General features: G+C 42.6%; 1 protein-coding gene across 8 annotated transcripts in view; it reads left to right on the top strand.

Annotated features, from left to right (window-relative positions):
* neo1a (neogenin 1a) overlaps positions 1-16165 on the top strand; it is a 189956-nt gene that overhangs the window by 130783 nt on the left and 43008 nt on the right. For all 8 annotated transcript variants that reach the window (XM_034159883.1, XM_034159902.1, XM_034159925.1 and 5 more), the window contains exons 10-14: positions 1344-1393; positions 7246-7390; positions 11902-12012; positions 12103-12297; positions 15449-15544. In XM_034159883.1, the coding sequence (XP_034015774.1) occupies positions 1344-1393; positions 7246-7390; positions 11902-12012; positions 12103-12297; positions 15449-15544 (597 nt within the window). The remainder of the gene's footprint in view (positions 1-1343; positions 1394-7245; positions 7391-11901; positions 12013-12102; positions 12298-15448; positions 15545-16165) is intronic.

Genomic DNA, 16165 nt, shown 5'->3' on the forward strand with positions numbered 1-16165 from the left:
TACTGTCTAATGTGCAGTGGATGAGCTTTATTTTTTACTTCTGAAGTGCCACACAATCTAACAACATGTTGCAACGTGACACTTTAATTTAAATTCATTCTAATAACAATCGTCAGTGAACACCTGAAGTCTGTTTATTCATCAGTAAATATCAAAATAAAAGCGATAGTTTGTGTGAGATTTATAAACTGTGGACATCCAGCAGGAGAGCGGTCGAGGAGGAGAAAGACAGAATGTGTACATCAACACTGAAACGCTGTGTACACAGAGGTATGCAGTACTGTTGATTAGAGCCCGACTGATATATTGGCTGGCCGATATTATCAGCAGATATAACCCTTTTCAAAGTACTCACTATCGGCCGAAATTTTGCCAATAGAACGCTGATAATTTCTCATAAACAGAACAGTTACTGAAATAATGTTTGTGTCGGCAATGTAAAATGTCCTTGCACCGTTTGTCCAGTAGATGGAGCTCTGACTCCATTCAACTGAGAGCTGCTTACACCCCTGCTTAAATGTGTTAATCACCAGCCCCCGTAGTTCGCCGTCACACTGCACTGATTGGCTGACAAAAGCATACAAGTAAGTTTATAAGGATCTATATCCTTATCCTCAACCTATATCTAAGTAGCAGCAACAAGAGGTACAAGATCAGATGTATTTCACAACTCTTTTTAAGGATATGTATTTGCTAATTTCACAAAGGTTTAATTCTTGATTGCATTTTTTGAACTTGAAAATTCTTCTCTGTTATAAAGTTAATCAGTATGAGGACAAAGCTTCAGCTTTTAGCTCATACCTTTTTTGTTAAGGGTCCAAAAAAGAACATTTTATTCACTAAAAAAAATAATAATAATAATATCGGCTGATTTATCGGCTATCCGCAAATCAGCCGAGTTATCGATTATTTGCATATTTTTTTCATCCAAATATCGTTATCGGCATCGGCCTCAAAAAATCCATATCGGTCGGGCTCTACTGTTGATACTGTGTACTGCGGTGTGTTTTCCTGAAGTGAGTTCCATCATAGACTGGAATGAGTTTAAACCTGAGCAGTGGCTGTTCTTCGGTCGTTTGTTAGCAGAGGACCTGTGAAAACCTGCAGCTGTAAAAGGGCTAAAACATGCAAATCTATGTCAGGGACGTATAAATATTATGAGACGGTTCTTTATGTTCCTCTCCTCTTTCATTTGTTAAGATGTGAACAGATTCACCTCACTGTAATCGAAACACCCTGCAGAGCCACACCTCTAATCAGTCTGTTGTACCTACCAGGTTTTTGTTTGTTTGTTTTTTAATCCTGAAAAAAATAATAAATTCTATATATTTTTTGTTTCTCAGTGCCAAGTGCTCCGCCTCAAAATCTCACTCTGGAGGTGCAGAACTCAAAGGTAAGTTTAAAATATCTGTAATGGTTTCATGGCTGCAAGAATTTAGGTTGCTGAAGATGTTCTAGAATTTTGCATTTTTTCTCACAATGTAGTTGTTGCTTTACATCCCGTCACTGCTGGGATGTAAAACTCAAATCTGTATCTGTGGTGTGGTGCAGGATCCTGACAGTGTGCCAGGGTGGTTTAAGGCAAACCACACAGTGATCCAGTAAAACCAGTTGAGTTTATCAGCGCACGTTCCGTCCTGACTCTTGATTAAATAACATCAACTATTTAACTGCAATTATGTGGTGACCATGAATCCACCATGTGTCCTTCAGTCCAGAAGATTCATGTGCAGAGAATATTGAAGAACCGGATTAATGTTAGTCGTGCTCACCAAACCTTCTCACCAATCTAAAGGCCAGTGGCATCAAGTGCACGGTGTCTACAGCTCCACACTTTGCATGTCTGGGATTTTGGACATGTGGGGAGCATGTGCTGGTACTGCGGTTTGCTGCATTCAAGACACCACAGACCCGCCTTGGGTCATGGATGGCAACCACCTTGGCAGACAACCAGCCCATCCCCATTTTCCTCAAAGTGACCATCAATCTGCTGCAACCAGGTGAAGTGTTGGAGTCCCCTTGGCCTTCTCCAGCCACTGGAGTCCTCGACACTCAGGCATCTCTGTGCTGGATCATGCATAGAGAAATGGCCAAAATGTTAACGCTGATCTGACACAAAGTCATACCCAAGAATCCTCTGAAGAGACATTCTGCAAAAGATGTCCAGCTGCAGCTTTAGGTCACTGGTTAATGTCCAAAGTCTTGCACAGGAAGCACCGGGGCCATCTAGACCTGCGCCCGTATCCACGAAGAAACCTCAGGCTAAAAATAGCTCCTAGTGATGTTATTCTAAGAAAAATCGTAGAATTCCTCAAATTGTTAGACATTTCTTAGAATTTTCCCTCGGTAAGATGAAAGTTGTCTGCAAAGCATCTTAGGCCTTAAGAGAGCTCCTAAGGTGTCAAACTGGTAAGAGTAGTGAGGAGGACTTCTAAGCCTAAGAGTGTCTTAAGCAGACAAGCTGCTGGAAAAGTGAGTCAGTAACACACTACCAGCTTGAACTATGTAATTAATTTATGTTAATCTACTGTCTTAATGTATTTATAAATTGTTTAGGCTATTGTTATCATATACACACTGCTAATATTTTTATTATTATTATTATTGTTGTTGGTATTATTAATACTGTTATTTTCTTTTACTATTGCTATTTTGTCATTTGATTTTAAATGGACCACAATGGAAATAAGTGTTTTCACTTTCTTATGTCATGTATGTAATTAAATAATAAATAAATGGATATGTAATTAAAAATATTATTGTAAAGTATTTACAATTATATTATGTACTCACAATGAACGTACTAAAAACTCACGCACACTTTTAATATATAGATATTCAGCATGTGGATGAGGTTCGTTCAAACATTTTCAAGCTGTGTAACAATTCATTTCATTTTGCTGAGTTTCATCTTCATAACAAAGTTATCTTCACGATGACACGTCTTAATGCAGTGCAGCTTATATGATCAGTTGATTTCACTGTCCATTCATTTGTTTTTTTATTTCTCCTCCCCTTTCCTTGACAACCAATCACAGCTCACAGAGGACTGTGCCACACCTAGCAACGCGGTCACTCCCGCCTCCTGACAAAGATAGGAGTTTCTGTCCCCTCCTGGCTCACTCTCAGGCTAAGATTCCTTGCCAGGAAATGTTAGGCTCAGTTCAGAGCTCTTTGAGAGGACTTTGAGTTGCTTCGTGGATATGAGCCCTGATGGTTGTGCTGCAGTGTCATAAAAATATCAGCCATGGAATTTTGGTGTCTAAGCTGCAGATCCAGATCCCTGGTTGTGGCTGTATTCTTCTGATAGCACCTATCAATCAATCAATCAACTTTTTTCTTATATAGCGCCAAATCACAACAAACAGTTGCCCCAAGGCGCTCCATATTGTAAGGCAAGGCCATACAATAATTATGAAAAACCCCAACGGTCAAAACGACCCCCTATGAGCAAGCACTTGGCCACAGTGGGAAGGAAAAACTCCCTTTTAACAGGAAGAAACCTCCAGCAGAACCAGGCTCAGGGAGGGGCAGTCTTCTGCTGAGACTGGTTGGGGCTGAGGGAAAGAACCAGGAAAAAGACATGCTGTGGAGGGGAGCAGAGATCAATCACTAATGATTAAATGCAGAGTGATGCATACAGAGCAAAAAGAGAAAGAAACACTCAGTGCATCATAGGAACCCCCCCACAGTCTACGTCTAAAGCAACATAACCAAGGGATGGTCCAGGGTCACCCGATCCAGCCCTAACTATAAGCTTTAGCAAAAAGGAAAGTTTTAAGCCTAATCTTAAAAGTAGAGAGGGTGTCTGTCTCCCTGATCTGAATTGGGAGCTGGTTCCACAGGAGAGGAGCCTGAAAGCTGAAGGCTCTGCCTCCCATTCTACTCTTACAAACCCTAGGAACCACAAGTAAGCCCGCAGTCTGAGAGCGAAGCGCTCTATTGGGGTGATATGGTACTACGAGGTCCCTAAGATAAGATGGGACCTGATTATTCAAAACCTTATAAGTAAGAAGAAGAATTTTAAATTCTATTCTAGAATTAACAGGAAGCCAATGAAGAGAGGCCAACACGGGTGAGATATGCTCTCTCCTGCTAGTCCCCGTCAGTACTCTAGCTGCAGCATTCTGAACCAACTGAAGGCTTTTTAGGGAACTTTTAGGACAACCTGATAATAATGAATTACAATAGTCCAGCCTAGAGGAAATAAATGCATGAATTAGTTTTTCAGCATCACTCTGAGACAAGACCTTTCTGATTTTAGAGATATTGCGTAAATGCAAAAAGGCAGTCCTACATATTTGTTTAATATGCCCTTTGAATGACATATCCTGATCAAAAATGACTCCAAGATTTCTCACAGTATTACTAGAGATCAGGGAAATGCCATCCAGAGTAACGATCTGGTTAGACACCATGCTTCTAAGATTTGTGGGGCCAAGTACAATAACTTCAGTTTTATCTGAGTTTAAAAGCAGGAAATTAGAGGTCATCCATGTCTTTATGTCTGTAAGACAATCCTGCAGTTTAGCTAATTGTTGTGTATCCTCTGGCTTCATGGATAGATAAAGCTGGGTATCATCTGCGTAACAATGAAAATTTAAGCAATACCGTCTAATAATACTGCCTAAGGGAAGCATGTATAAAGTGAATAAAATTGGTCCTAGCACAGACCCTTGTGGAACTCCATAATTAACTTTAGTCTGTGAAGAAGATTCCCCATTTACATGAACAAACTGTAATCTATTAGACAAATATGATTCAAACCACCGCAGCGCAGTGCCCTTAATACCTATGACATGCTCTAATCTCTGTAATAAAATTTTATGGTCAACAGTATCAAAAGCAGCACTGAGGTCCAACAGAACAAGCACAGAGATAAGTCCACTGTCCGAAGCCATAAGAAGATCATTTGTAACCTTCACTAATGCTGTTTCTGTACTATGATGAATTCTAAAACCTGACTGAAACTCTTCAAATAGACCATTCCTCTGCAGGTGATCAGTTAGCTGTTTTACAACTACCCTCTCAAGAATCTTTGAGAGAAAAGGAAGGTTGGAGATTGGCCTATAATTAGCTAAGATAGCTGGGTCAAGTGATGGCTTTTTAAGTAATGGTTTAATTACTGCCACCTTAAAGGCCTGTGGTACATAACCAACTAACAAAGATAGATTGATCATATTTAAGATTGAAGCATTAAATAATGGTAGGGCTTCCTTGAGCAGCCTGGTAGGAATGGGGTCTAATAAACATGTTGATGGTTTGGATGAAGTAACTAATGAAAATAACTCAGACAGAACAATCGGAGAGAAAGAGTCTAACCAAATACCGGCATCACTGAAAGCAGCCAAAGATAACGATACATCTTTGGGATGGTTATGAGTAATTTTTTCTCTAATAGTCAAAATTTTGTTAGCAAAGAAAGTCATGAAGTCATTACTAGTTAAAGTTAATGGAATACTCAGCTCAATAGAGCTCTGACTCTTTGTCAGCCTGGCTACAGTGCTGAAAAGAAACCTGGGGTTGTTCTTATTTTCTTCAATTAGTGATGAGTAGAAAGATGTCCTAGCTTTACGGAGGGCTTTTTTATAGAGCAACAAACTCTTTTTCCAGGCTAAGTGAAGATCTTCTAAATTAGTGAGACGCCATTTCCTCTCCAACTTACGGGTTATCTGCTTTAAGCTACGAGTTTGTGAGTTATACCACGGAGTCAGACACTTCTGATTTAAAGCTCTCTTTTTCAGAGGAGCTACAGCATCCAAAGTTGTCTTCAATGAGGATGTAAAACTATTGACGAGATACTCTAACTCCCTACCTACAGAGATTTGAGTGTTTAAAAGTTCGATTTTGTTTGTTTAGCTTGACTTTGGCAGTTCTCAGTGCTCTCGGTGTCTCCCATGGTGAGGTTTTACTCTTCAAATCTGATTTATTGCCATTAAACACGCTGTAGTTGTTGCGTGACGGGCTGTAGCCCTCTCTTTCTAGCCATTTGATCTTCAAACAGGCAGCTCGAGGCCTATTTATTGTATGCTTCCACCCAAGTGATGGATTCAGTTTTCCGTATTTCCATTTGTGACATAAGAGTGAGCAAACACAAACAGGGATTTTCCACCAAAAAGTGCAAAACCTCAGGGTACGTGCATTGTTTGAAAAACAGCAGCCAGTGTCTGAGTGAGAGGGAAAAAACCACGTTGAAGCCGACTGGAGAAACACACCACACAATGCTATCACACACTGCCAGCCTGAGTGAGCATCGGCCACCCACGCTGAGGCCATTCATCTTAGAAAATAACGCCGTTTAAGACCACAGTGAGGAGACATTAGTTGGTGGAAAACACAGAAGTGGAGCAGATTGTTCTTGATGCCCTGCACAGTCGGACCCGGTCACGTGACGCCCCGACTGACACCACTCAAATAACTCTTTTTGCTGTTATATAACACGGCGACTGTAAACACCGTACACATCTACAGATACGCTGTATTTACACCGTTACTGATGTTATGTGCTGCCCCCTTCTTTTCTTTAGGAATCTTCCTTTTCATCTTCCCCTGTGAAATCCAAGTCACTTAAACGGGTTTTCCTGATTGGTGTGAAGAATAAAGAAAAGCACCGTGTGTGTGACGAGCCTGGGCCCATAGTCTACTAAGAAAAATGGAAATAATTGAACACACTTAGCACAGATTTAATTTGCACAATTCCCTCTGCTGGGGTGGAGTGTGTGTGTGTGTGTGTGTGTGTGTGTGTGTGTGTGTGTGTGTGTGTGTGTGTGTGTGTGTGTGTGTGTGTGTGTGTGTTCAGGCGCTGGTGGGGAAGCGTTAATTAACTTTCCCCCATGCTGTGCTGCCCCCCCCCCCCCCCCCCCCCACACACACACACACACACACCTCTTTAAACACAGAGAGCCGTGCAGCATGAGCGCACATTCATCTGTCTGCAGACTGAACCTAACCGCACGGCGCTCATCGGGACTCCTCCCACACACATTTATTATTCATCTGTTTATTTCTAACTAATGCGTCAGTCTGCTGCGCGTCACCCTGGTACAGAGGGATGTTTGTTTTTCTAAGGCTCTCCCCTTTGCACCCCCTCCAAGAGCAGGGCGGGGCAATGGGAGTTAGACAAGTGTGTGAGGAGACGCGGCAGCACCTGCAGAGAAGTGCAGTCACCTTTTTGAATCTGCAGGCCCATAAACAGCAGGTGTAGCTCGTTTGTTTCATCTGACTTATGCACTCATTTGTTCTCAGAGCATCGTGGTCCGATGGCAGCCCCCACCTCTTGGTGCACAGAATGGCGAAATCACCGGATACAAGATCCGTTACCGGAAAGGCTCACGGCGGAGTGAGGCAGCCGAGACCACTGGAGGAACGCAGATTTCTAAACTCATCGAAGGTAAAGTGCAGTGACCTCTGCTCGTACCTCCGGGCTAAACAGGTAAAGAGGTGGAGAGTGGGCATTATGAACGGGGCGGGATGAGTGAAGCACAAACACACCCACCTATACTGAAGTTGCACAGCTAGCTCAGGCTAACAGTAGGCGTGCTACGATCCACTGGCACCGTGATACCATGCACATTACAGTAACACCTGTAGTGATCCAGTACATACTGCAGGACATAATGACATCATGGTTCACAATAAGCACGCAGGAATTAATCTGTGGTGGATGTTGAAACAAACAAATTACTCCGAAACATAAATTCTAATCCTTGATGTTACCCGTTTCCTCTTTGTGTATTTTCTGAATCATTTCTGGTTGTTCTGCAAGAGCTCCATATTTCTTCCATGCAGTAGTTGACTTCACGATACTCACTTCCAAAAGCATCCGATTCAGTACAGGTTCTACAGTACGATGATCACGATTCACAATCACATTCGGACAATTGATTAAAGTTCATTTTTACAGAATGCTGTTTGTTCTTATAATGGGAGGCGTGGCCACGGGTATTAAAAATACAACTGGCATATTCCAGATATAATTGTTGCCCTGACGACGTAGCTAACACCACAAGCTATCAATGCCTGCTAATTTCTGTTAACATGCATATTAAATAACACTAAAATATCACTCAACAGAAACACTGGAGCAGAGACTTAAATATCCATTACTACAAGTAATGCACGGCAAGCCGTCTTATAACCAGATATTTATAATAAAATGCTCCGAATGGACAAATGTTAGTCCACAGCATCTAGAAACCGCTGCCTGTGGCTGGACCTGGCAAACTAGTTGTCAAGACACTAATTATTCATAACTTTGTGGCTTAAATAGTAGAGAAGCTTGAATCTTCAACTGGACTGGGTTGCTTGACGTGAGGACGTTTCGCTTCAAATCACAGAAGCTTCCTCAGCTAAAATTCTTGCTCTGGTAGTCTGACTTCTGTCTTGACTCTTGTAGAGAAGAATAAACCAGAAGCCAACAAAAGCTGGAGTTTGTAACCTAACCAGACCCCTCCTACCGAGAGGCAGACTGCTATAGGCTAGTGACTAAACAATAGCTCTAATTAGCACCTATTGTGCACTCTCCTAATGATGGGATGGAAGCCTCCCCTGATGGCTCCCTTGACGACTCTCCTGATGACGTGAATGACTTATGAGTCATGAATGACGTCTGTCATGACTACAAGAGTCAAGACAGAAGTCAGACTACCAGAGCAAGAATTTTAGCTGACGAAGCTTCTGTGATTTGAAGCGAAACGTCCTCACGTCAAGCAACCCAGTCCAGTCAAAGATTCAAGCTTCTCTACTATGGAAACCACCTGGACAACTGAGAGCCTACACAGAAACTTTGTGGCTTAAAATAGCTCCAGTGGATACGTTTAACAGCCCCATAAATACAGTTGCTATGACCGAGGAAACCAGCTACAGAGGCCAAAACTGCACCATGTTTTTTTTTCCAGATGATGGTGATTGAACGCACTCTTAAAAGTAGATGATGTCATGTTTCTATTTGATGCTTCCTTCTGCACCAGCAATTCTTCACTTATGATCCCGAGGGTCTGGGGGGCCTCCAGAGCAAAAGTTTAATTCTTAGGGAGTAATTTGGGGCTCTTTCCTAGATCATTTAAAGTCTGTGTGATCTCAACCTTCAAATTGGACACTTACTCATGATATCATGAGTCTTTATAAGATGGATTCCAACAAATAACCTGACTTATGGACACTGGAAATTGTGAATCTTTGACTTAATTGTTTCCATTTTTATCCTGCTGGTGCACACAAGAAGGCACCAGTTCTACAGGTGGCCCCAGTCAAGCCATAATTATTCCAGTTAGTCATTCAGAATCTTACAGAAGTAATTCTACCCCATTTGTAGACTCTGAATCTCGAGGCATTCATCTTGGTGTATGTAAACCTTTAATTCATTAAGAATCTGACATAGTGAAAAAAAACTGAAGTAACCCTGTAGACCTATAAACTGACTTAACAGATAAAATTAGAAATGATAAAATGCATATAGTCGTGGAATATTGACTTTGAAGGTTTTTATTCAGGGTGTATGTAAAGTTGTGTCATAGACAGTTGTCTATGGCAGATGTATAGTTGTGGACTCTGTGTTCACTCTGTTGGATTAACTTACTAAATTAATTTGTCAGAAAATGATTTCTTGTGATGTCAAACAAACGGCTAAATGTTTGATTGATAACGTATGTTGTAATTGTTAATTATCAGTGTAAGAAAGTGACCTCTTTAATGGCTCCATCTGACGTGTATAAAAAGTTGACGTGAAGGGAGTCCACGCCGTTTCTGTTTGTGTGGGTTGATTTTCGCTGAAATCTTCCTCAGTGAACCGACGTGTCTTCCTCTAACTGGTTGCAGGCGGCTGCTGCCAAAGTATCCCACGACACCACCAGAGACACGCCGATGCTGATTAATATTAGATGTTATCTCAGCAACTTTCAAGTGGCCCAGCCTCACGCTGTGCGCTGCATCAAAGAGAATATACACTTAAAAGTAGATTTTTCTCATCATTCTGGGGGGTTGAAGCAGAGGGATGTTTGTTGGTTCAGAAGCATTTATGAGGAGATGTTGTTGCCTAGGAGCTACGGCTGCTTAGACAGCCTTCAGAAGATACCCCAAAGGGTGGCCAGGAATAGAACAAAAACAACTGCATGTAGCATTCAAAAGGGACAATATGATGATGATATAAAAATTAATACCAAAACACCTCATTTGTCAGCAGGCGTCCCCCTCTGTTCTGAATACCAAAGCCAGCACCCAGTGGTGACATGCCTTTCTGAAGAAGTCTTTTTTTTTCTATGCCCCCAATGATCTAATTTTAATGCGAGCAGCTCCAACACTTTTCTTTATAATGCCGTCAACGTCTTTTCACTAAAACATATTCATCAAAGGTGAAACATAAATCTGTTGCATGCATGATATCGACTGGCACAGAAATGATCTTAGCCCCCCTCAGGCAAGCTGTGATCATGCCCAAGTTTGAGATTTCATGTGCATAGCTACTTACACTAACCCTACTACAGTGTCCTTTGGCTCTGGACTCACACACTCACACACACACACACACACCTTCAACTGCTTATCCAGGATTGGGTCGGGGGGGGGGGGCTGGAGCTGATCCCAGCAGACGTTCATAGGGTGTGAGGTGGGGTTCACCCTGGACAGGACACCAGTCTGTCACGGGGTCACATTCAGACACAAAAACACATTCATGCCTATGGACAGTTTAAAGTTTCCAGTCCACCTAAGTTGCATGTCTTTGGATGTGGGAGGAAACCGGAGCACTTGGAGGAAACCACATAAACACGCAGAGAACACACAAACTCCACAGGTGGGAATCGTTAGTCAAAGTTATACATACAGGCTCAAATATATTCATACATTCACTTAAACATGTTAATAAGTGGTGCTGAAGGTTCAGCAGTGTCTGTTAATGTAACAAGGCCTAGTAACTCCTTGTTAGTGGTCGTGGTTGACCACAAGAAGTGGTTTTTCTTTGACAGCTGAAAAGGACGTGTTTGACAGCATGAAATGTTTTAAAATACTCCAGGGCAGTGTTTCCAGTTCTGTAGAACCAACAAAACATTTTGGCACTATATCCACCAAAGCACTCTGCCGATAGTCTAATTCCATTCTGGTTTATCATCATCTGTTGTGTGTTTTTTTTCTCTACTATTTGGGCATCATGTTTGTCCTTGTGGTTGCTGGCTTCAGTGTTGGCTGGCACATCTCCTTCACTCCCCATCCCCCACCTTTTTTGGGAGCGGTGTGTGTGTGTGTGTGGGGGGGGGGTCCAAATCTTAATAGGTGGAGTGAGACTCCCCGTCTCCCTGGTACCCCCATAATTCAAATGATGTGAATTGAGATGTTCTGTCATGTTGCTGTGGTCTTGTTTTAACCATGATGGGATTTTTTTAATATACTTTGTCAACTGATCCTTGCTTTTTTGGGGGGGTTTCTTTAACATTGAGCTCCCACCCCCACCAGAAATACCAGAGTTGCTACATACTATAGGCATGTTACAGTTGTTTATTGTGCACATGATATAGCACAAGTCTGACATGTTACATTGTCAAACTCCATTCTTTCATTTTCTGCTACCTCTCCGGGTCCAGGCTGTTGTGTTCCCAAGTCAGCTGGGGAATATAATTCCTCCAGTGTGTCCTGGGACCTCCTCCGGGTTGGATGTGCCTAGAAGACGTCCCTCGGGAGATGAGCATCTCATCTGGTTCCTTTCAATGCAAGGAAGCAGCGACTCTACTCAGTGTCCCTCCTGAATACTGTAGCTTCTCACTCTGTCAAACTACATGTTCATTCTGCTTTTTGGGCAGCTGTGATCGTCATATACCAGTTTGTTGTGGTTATGCACACAAACATATCTGTGAAAGTTGGAACAGATTACTACTGAATATCCACTTTTCTGTTTATTTTTTCCTTTTCCAGGTCTGGAGCGGGGAACGGAGTATTCCTTCCGGGTGTCAGCCATGACTGTGAATGGCACAGGACCAGCCACCGAGTGGACAACCGCAGAGACGTTTGAGAGCGACCTGGATGGTAACAGCACTTGTTTTCCTGTTTTGACACAGCCAATACATTAAATAGTGCTGAATTAAAATGTGTTGTTTTTGATGAATCCCTCATTAGAATCACGAGTACCGGACATCCCCAGCTCTCTCCATGTCCGCCCGTTGGTCAACAGCATCGTGGTGAGCTGGACGCCGCCTGAGAACCAGGACATCGTGGTGCGCGGTTACACCATCGGCTATGGCATTGGCAGTCCCCACTCCCAGACCATCAAAGTGGACTACAAGCAGCGTTACTACACTATCGAAAACCTCAGTAAGAACAAAACACAGCCCTCCATTCTAATTAGCAGAACAACACACGTCCAGAGGACATTGTGATTTTGTGTTCTGCTTTCTTGGATAAATTCATTCATTCATTCAAACCTTTATTTCACCAGGAAAAGCTCATTGAGATTAAAAATCTCTTTTCCAAGAGAGTCCTGGCCAAGACAGGAAGCAAAAGAGACAAAGTTAAAACAAACAAAAGAGACAAACAGGATAAAACAAACATTGATACTCATTCTAGAATAGAATTTAAAATTCTTCTTCTTACTTATAAGGTTTTGAATAATCAGGTCCCATCTTATCTTAGGGACCTCATAGTACCATATCACCCCAATAGAGCGCTTCGCTCTCAGACTGCAGGCTTACTTGTAGTTCCTAGGGTTTGTAAGAGTAGAATGGGAGGCAGAGCCTTCAGCTTTCAGGCTCCTCTCCTGTGGAACCAGCTCCCAATTCAGATCAGGGAGACAGACACCCTCTCTACTTTTAAGATTAGGCTTAAAACTTTCCTTTTTGCTAAAGCTTATAGTTAGGGCTGGATCAGGTGACCCTGAACCATCCCTTAGTTATGCTGCTATAGACTTAGACTGCTGGGGGGTTCCCATGATGCACTGAGTGTTTCTTTCTCTTTTTGCTCTGTATGCACCACTCTGCATTTAATCATTAGTGATTGATCTCTGCTCCCCTCCACAGCATGTCTTTTTCCTGGTTCTCTCCCTCAGCCCCAACCAGTCCCAGCAGAAGACTGCCCCTCCCTGAGCCTGGTTCTGCTGGAGGTTTCTTCCTGTTAAAAGGGAGTTTTTCCTTCCCACTGTAGCCAAGTGCTTGCTCACAGGGGGTCATTTTGACTGTTGGGGTTTTTCTGTAATTATTGTATGGCTTTTGCCTTACAATATAAAGTGCCTTGGGGCAACTGTTTGTTGTGATTTGGCGCTATACGAGGTCTGTCCATAAAGTATCGTACCTTTTTATTTTTTTTTAAACTATATGGATTTGGTTCATGTGTTTTCACGTCAGACAAGCTTGAACCCTCGTGCGCATGCGTGAGTTTTTCCACGCCTGTCGGTGACATCATTCGCCTGTGAGCACGCCTTGTGGAAGGAGTGGTCCCGCCCCGTCATCGGATTTTCATTGTCTGGAAATGGCGGAATGATTTGGGGGTTTTTTTTCATCAGAATTTTTTCTGAAGCTGTTAGAGACTGACACCTGGAAACCATTCGAAAAATTTATCTGGCTTTCCGTGAAAATTTTACGGGCTTCACAGAGAATAAGGAGTGTTACTACAGCTTTAAGGACGGCCCACAATGGCGCTCGGCGCGCCGCGCTCCGAGCCGCGACGACAGGCACGAACCGCCGGATTATTTCTAAACGGATGGCTGTGTGGAGCTGGGACCGTCATGTGCACTTTCTCTGGTTATCACAAGAGCTGGACATCAACCATTTTCCGGCAGATTTCACTTTTAACAAGAGATTTTGTCGTGGAAAGCCGCGCGGAGGCTTTGTGCGTCACGACCGATTTGCTGTTCGAGCGAGACAAAGAACGCCTCCGTTTCGGCGTGTTAGAGGACAAGTTGGGACATGCCTATCTCGGCTTTCAGTGCTTACCAGTCGAGTGAGTTATAAGAGAAATTGTGGAGAGCTGGGCATGTCCCAACTTGTCCTCTGACATGCCGAAACGGAGGCGTTCTCGCTCGAACAGCGAATCGGTCGTGATGCACAAAGCCTCCGCGCAGCATTCCACGACACAATCTCTTGTTAAAAGTGAAATCTGCCAGAAAATGGTTGATGTCCAGTTCTTGTGATAACCAGAGAAAGTGCACACGACGGTCCCAGCTCCACACAGCCATCCATTTAGAAATAATCCAGTGGTTCGTGCCTGTTGTCGCGGCTCAGAGCGCGGCGCACCAAGCACCATTGTGGGCCGTCCTTAAAGCTGTAGTAATAGTCCTTATTCTCTGTGAAGCCCGTAAAATTTTCACCGAAAGCCAGATAAATTTTTCGAATGGTTTCCAGGTGCCAGTCTCTAACAGCTTCAGAAAAAATTCTAATGAAAAAAGAAACCCAAATCATTCCGCCATTTCCAGTCAATGAAAATCCAACGACGGGGCGGGACCACTCCTTCCACAAGGCGTGCTCACAAGCGAATGACGTCACCGACAGGCGTGGAAAAACTCACGCATGCGCACGAGGGTTCAAGCTTGTCTGACGTGAAAACATGAATCAAATCCATATAGTTAAAAAAAAAAATAAAAAGGTACGATACTTTATGGACAGACCTCGTATAAATAAAATTGATTTGATTTGATTTGATAATGGTGCTGGTGGTTCAGTGGTGATGTCTTAAACTAAATTGATAAAAAAAAAAATTCATAACAATATTGATGAGTTTTGGAACTCTGATCCATCTGTGACTTAAATTCCAGCCTTGAATCATTCTGGTTATTGTCATTATGAAACTGATTTATCAGGCTGGCAGGGTCATTTTCATTTCATTCACTCATTTATTCAGACTGGTCTGTTTTATGCATTTTTAAGCCAAAGTCACAGACAGGAACAATATGAATTCCTCTGTAACACTTTATCAGGAAGAAAATATTCTCCATCACTTCCATCAAAATATTTAAATAAACCCCAAATGTGAGATGAAGCTGATGTCAGATAGAACTTACAGGAATAATTAGAGAGCATAAGGTTGAAATAGAGCAGGATGCTCATTAGAGTGCACAGCTCTGCCGAGTAGACAACACATGAATCATGATGATGATTATTGCTGTTATTATATATTGACTGAAAAGACCTACATCAGAGAGGGTCCACTGTGCAGCCAATACACAGCCTACCTGTCTGTGTTCTTGGACAAGATACTTCGTCCATGTCATCCCAATCCACCCAGCTGGCTGGTGAAGTAACCTGAGATGGGCTGGAGTGCTCTTGAGGGAGAGTCATAGACTTTCATCTCTTTCATGCTATGGTATATAACCTGAAGGGCCTCAGAGCCTGTTTAGGGAAAATATCTACCCGACTGTAGTGTTCACTACAGTCATAAATGGTCAAGAGTCTTGTGCGTTTTGGCTCGCTTCAGTGGTAGTATTGAGTGTCTCTCACTCTCATTGTCACTTTGTTTCTGTGACTCCCCACCTCAGATCCGAGCTCCCATTATGTGATCACTCTGAAGGCTTTCAATAACGTGGGTGACGGGATTCCTGTGTACGAGAGCGCCATCACAAGACCGCAGTCAGGTATGAACTGTACACAAAACATCTCATATACATCGAGCATCTCAAAGTGCTATCAACGGTCGTCTCGATATTTGTGTCTTTGGTCATTCTCAGTGTTTCAGTTACACTGCTGTCCTCTTTCTATAAATGGGAGATATTTTTAATTAACTGAGCATAGACACAACCTACATCAGGGGTTTTACTCTTTGCAGCATATAACTGATGCCACCCACAAATGATTGGATTGGTCATTATTTTATAATTGTTAGTTCTGTCGTCTGTCCACTGGGACTGTTGTCAGAGAGGATATTTAATAGCTGAGATTATTATTTTTTATCTCATTGCTGAAATTGCGGTGATGATGGTCCCGTTGACTGATTAGTTGAGACAGACATCTCTGTCAGCTATGATCTTTGCAAATGACATTGTGTTCTGTAGGGAGAGCAGGAAGCAGGGTGAGACAAGCCTGGAGACCCTTACCAAAAAGTAGTACATGCAAGTATGTTTCAAGTATACTTCCAGTTTACTTTTTATATACTTATCAGTACTAGTTTTTGGTAAGGGGAGATGCAGATGAGCTCTGGAGAGAAGGGGAATGAAAGCAGGAGCAATAATGCAATTGCAAGGAGTAGAGGTGATGAA

This window comes from Thalassophryne amazonica, chromosome 2, assembly GCF_902500255.1.
Source record: "Thalassophryne amazonica chromosome 2, fThaAma1.1, whole genome shotgun sequence".
Taxonomy (NCBI): Eukaryota; Metazoa; Chordata; class Actinopteri; order Batrachoidiformes; family Batrachoididae; genus Thalassophryne; species Thalassophryne amazonica.